A 4,488-nucleotide genomic window follows, 5' to 3' on the forward strand; every position below is an offset into this window, starting at 1 on the left:
CCCTCCTCCATGGCTGAGCCCACCCCCAGCTCTCCCTGGGAGCGGTTGCCCCATCCCCAGCAGCGGGCAAACAGTGGCCCTTTGGACTGGGCCATTTTCCAGCTCCCGTGGGTTCCCCACGGAGACGTTTTGGGGCTCCCCAAGCCCTTTGCACCACGAACGGTGGCACAGACCCACGGGTGCTTTTTTGGGGAGCCCTGAGGCGGCAGGGCCGGGGGGGCAGGGAGGTGACATCCTCCTCCCACCCCAGGCATGGAATCCGCCGGGATCCACGAGACAACCTACAACTCCATCATGAAGTGCGACATCGACATCCGCAAGGATCTCTACGCCAACAACGTCCTGTCGGGCGGCACCACCATGTACCCCGGCATCGCCGACCGCATGCAGAAGGAGATCACCGCGCTGGCTCCCAGCACCATGAAGATCAAAGTAGGTGCTGGGTGACCAGTGACCCCCAGACCCTCTCCCAGTTTGGGTTTTGGGGGGGTTTGGTCCCACAGGCTCGTGTCTCCGCAGATCATCGCCCCACCGGAGCGCAAGTACTCGGTGTGGATCGGCGGCTCCATCCTGGCGTCCCTCTCCACCTTCCAGCAGATGTGGATCAGCAAACCCGAGTACGACGAGGCCGGACCCTCCATCGTCCACCGAAAATGCTTCTAAGCCCCCTCCCCGCCCCTGGGGGTCCCCCCGTGCCCAGGCCGGGGTGTCCCGCTCCTCCTCGGACCCCGCTGCTCCTCCCCACCACCCCCTGCGCATTAAAAAGCCTTTTCTCCAAGCTCGGTGTCTTTCCTGGGGGATCTGGGGCTGGGAGGGGCTGGGGGGACTTGGGGTGATGGGGGGGACACTGACCTCGTGTTGGTGGCCACGTCCTGCTGGTGGCCTTGATGCCCCCAACCCCATGACAACACCTTCATATCAGTGACCCCAACCCCATGACAACACCCTGAGCCTGTATTGGTGACCCCAACCCCATAACAACACCCTGAGCCTGAATCAGTGACCCCAACCCCATAACAACACCCTGAGCCTGAATCAGTGACCCCAACCCCATAACAACACCCTGAGCCCGTATCAGTGACCCCAACCCCACTTTGATGCCCCCGTCCCCCCTTTTTGTGCCCCACCCTCTCGCCCCCGCCCCCCGCATTGCCCGGACGTGCTGTGGACGGCGTCTCATTTGCATAAATTACCATATCGCCCCCAACACCCCCCCCGCGTTCCGCCCCCCACCCTCCGCTGTTTCCGCCCCCCCGCCTTCTCCCCCCGCCCACTTCCCGCGCGTTGACGTCACGGGGCGGTGGCGCGCGCTGCTGATTAGCATGTCATTTGCATGTGACGCGGGAAGGCGGAAGCGGTGGCGGGATGGGGCGGTGCGGGGCCACCCTGAGCCTGGCCCTGGAGGGGAACATCGGTACCGGGGGGACCCGGGGGCAGCGGGAGGATTTGGGGTGCGGCGGAAAAGGGGGGCGGCGCAGGCCGGAGCATCCCGGGCTGCGACTTAATTCCTGTGATTATCTTAATTAGCGCTGCCGTGATGGCGCCAAAGCGACATGGAGTTGGGAGGGGGGACACAAAGGGACACCCGGGCTCACCCCGCGCTCCCGGGGGTTGGATTGGGGTCACCCAGGAGCGGGGACCCCCCGAGCTCCCCCGGTAGCCACAGCCAGGCTCAGCCCGTGTTTATGGGGTTTGCTGGGGGGGACACCCCACATTCCCAGAGTCCTGGGGGACACCCCACACTCCCAGAGTCCTGGGGGACCCCCGGGCTCACCCCGCTCTCCCTCCGCAGCCGTGGGGAAATCGACCTTCCTGCGGCTGCTGGGTGCCACCTTCCCGCGGTGGCACCTGGTGACAGAGCCGGTGGCACAGTGGCGGAAGGTGCCGGCCACCGGCACCGCTCAGGTAACGGCGATTCCGGCCCACCCCGGCCCCGCCAGAGCTCCCCGGGTCCCCCTGATCCCCCTCCAGAGCCCCCCGGGACCCCCTGATCCCCCTCCGTGCCCCCGCAGGCGGCCGTGGGCTCCGCCAACCTGCTGAGGATGATGTACCAGGAGCCGGCCCGCTGGTCCTACACCTTCCAGACCTTCTCCTGCATCAGCCGGCTGAAGGCGATGCTGGAGCCGCCGGAGCAGGAGCCCCCCGAGACCCCCCACCCCGTGAGGGTCTTTGAGCGCTCTGTGTTCAGTGACAGGTACCCAGCACCCCGAAAAGAGGAGCCCGGGACTGGGAGCTGGGTTTGTGGTGTCGGCTCCTGGGGGTGAGCAGAGCCTCTGTCCCCAGCGATGCCCCAGAGCGATGCTGAATTGCAGGAATGGGATTTTGGGGTCGTTTGGGGGCTGCCCCATCCTCAGCTGTGTCCGTGAAGCCCTTGGGGTGATGCCAGGCTCGGATCAGGGATTTTTACCTTAATTTAACCACCCGCAGCTCCTCACCAGTGCAAAAAAAAATCCCAAACCAGAAATATCTGTGAAGCCACCTGAGCGAGGGGTGCCAGATCTGCCCGGTCCCCTCTGTGCATCCCTCCCCAGGTACGTTTTTGCCAAGAACCTTTTTGAGGCCGGGCACCTGCAGCCCCTGGAATGGGCCATTTACCAGGACTGGCACGACTTTCTGCTGCGGCACCTGGGGCCCCACGCCGCCCTCCACGGCTTCCTCTACCTGCAGGCCAGCCCCCAGGTGGGTGCAGGAGGCCTCCGGGTGCCCCTGGATCCCGGCAGAGTTGCCGAAATTTTGGGGTTTCGCCACAAATCGCCGCTCTGGAGGAGCAGGGTCTGCTGCTCCTCCCGTGGGAATACCGGGGGAGTTTTGCCGTGTGTTGCAGGGCGGGTTTTGGGGAGAAGGGGCTGCGGCATCTCCTGGGTTTGTGCTTTCCGTGCCGCCCACCCCTCATTTTCCTGCATCCCGTTGTCCCCCAGACGTGCCTGGAGCGGCTGCGGCGCAGGGCGAGGAGCGAGGAGGGTGGGATCCAGCTGAGCTACCTGCAGCAGCTCCACACCCAGCACCAGCGCTGGCTGGTGGACAGGAGCACGGAGTGAGCGCCAGCCCGGCTTTGGGGTGCCCCCCCTGCTTTGGGGGTGTTTATTTGGGGGTGGTTTTTTATTTGGGGAGGGGTCTCATCCCTCACTGCCTCCCTCCCGTAGGATTCACTTTGAGGGTGCAAGGAGAGCGCCCGTCCTGGTGCTGGATGTGGACGAGGAGTTCGAGCAGGACGTGGCGGTGCAGGGCGGGCTCATGGCACAGGTGGGGTGGCACAGCCCGGTGTCCCCCCCGGTGTCATCCGGTGTCCCCCCGGTGCCATCCAGTGTCCTCCCGGTGTCCCCCCGGTGCCATCCCAGTGCATCCCAGTGCCATCCCAGTGCATCCAAGTCCATCCCAGTGCCATCCCAGTGCATCCCAGTACATCCAAGTCCATCCCAGGGCATCCCAGTGCCCTCCTGGTGCCATCCCAGTGCCACCCCAGTGCATCCCAGTCCATCCCAGTGTATCCCAGTGCCATTCCAGTGCCACCCCAGTGCATCCCAGTCCATCCCAGTGTATCCCAGTGCATCCCAGTGCCATTCCAGTGCCACCCCAGTGCATCCCAGTCCATCCCAGTGCCATCCCAGTGCATCCCAGCACCGTCCCAGTGCACCCCAGTGCCATCCCAGTGCACCCCAGTGCCATCCCAGTGCATCCCAGTACATCCAAGTCTATCCCAGTGCATCCCAGTGCCATCACAGTGTAACCCAGTGCATCCCAGTGCATCCCAGTGCCATCCCAGTGCAACCCAGTGCCACTCCACTGCCATCCCAGTGTATCCCAGTGCATCCCAGTGTATCCCAGTGCCATCCCGGTGCCATCCCGGTGCCATCCCGGTGCCATCCCAATGCCACCCCTCAGCCAGGCTGTCCTTGCAGGTGGAAGCCTTTGTCACATCCCTGCGAGCCGAGGTTTTCCCGTCACATCCCGACCCTCTGGGAGCCGGGGAAGGGGCAGCGTCCGCCTGAGGACCCCGACCCGAGGACAAGGGACACGTCCTGGTCCCCTCAGCCCGGCTGTCCCAGCCCAGCGCTGGATCTTGAGGAAGATTTTGGGGGGCCAGGGGGGCTCCCCGTGCTCAGGGGACCAGGTCCTTGCCGTGACCCCCTCCCCACCTTTCGGGACCCCCAGCTGGGGACGCTCCCTGGGCTGGATTTCCTGCGCTGCTTGAATTCCGATGGAAAATCCCCGTTTTTACGTGACGCCCAACCCCCGTGATTTGTTATTTTGTATTTAATTTTTTCCCCTTTAAATTAAAATCAAATCACTGCTGTGTCCGGAGGGGCTGTGCGGGGTCGGGGCGGCTCTAGGGGGGACACGGGGGGACATCGCTCCCCGGTTTTGGGGTGTTGTGGTGGAGGTGGGGACGGGGCAGTGCCCTGGGGCTGGGCTGGGCTGGATTTGGGGGAAAATCAAGGGGATTTGGCACCTGAAAGGGGGTGGGGGGTGGTGCTCGGCCTATAGCGG

The 4,488-nt window shown here is 64.5% G+C and overlaps 1 protein-coding gene and 1 pseudogene across 1 annotated transcript; both read left to right on the plus strand.

The window, feature by feature from the left end:
* LOC107213941 overlaps positions 1-778 on the plus strand; it is an 8,219-nt pseudogene extending 7,441 nt beyond the window's left edge.
* Positions 779-835: 57 nt separating this feature from the next.
* Positions 836-4,298, plus strand: LOC107213895 (deoxyguanosine kinase, mitochondrial-like). The gene is made up of 8 exons (XM_015648783.2): positions 836-857; positions 1,322-1,414; positions 1,793-1,905; positions 2,013-2,194; positions 2,532-2,679; positions 2,919-3,034; positions 3,144-3,243; positions 3,900-4,298. Exons 1-8 carry the CDS (start codon positions 836-838, stop codon positions 3,987-3,989), a joined length of 864 nt encoding a protein of 287 aa, XP_015504269.2. The 3' UTR covers positions 3,990-4,298.
* Positions 4,299-4,488: the final 190 nt, after the last annotated feature.

Source organism: Parus major, chromosome 22 (assembly GCF_001522545.3).
Source record: "Parus major isolate Abel chromosome 22, Parus_major1.1, whole genome shotgun sequence".
In the NCBI taxonomy this organism is placed as follows: Eukaryota; Metazoa; Chordata; class Aves; order Passeriformes; family Paridae; genus Parus; species Parus major.

What these genes read in the sequence shown, in the direction of transcription:
- LOC107213895 (XM_015648783.2), top strand. Translation starts at nt 836, where the DNA reads ATGGGGGGGACACTGACCTCGT. An exon ending in CGCTCTGTGTTCAGTGACAG is followed by an intron (nt 2,195 to 2,531) that starts GTACCCAGCACC and finishes ATCCCTCCCCAG; the next exon opens with GTACGTTTTTGCCAAGAACC. An exon ending in CTGGTGGACAGGAGCACGGA is followed by an intron (nt 3,035 to 3,143) that starts GTGAGCGCCAGC and finishes TCCCTCCCGTAG; the next exon opens with GATTCACTTTGAGGGTGCAA.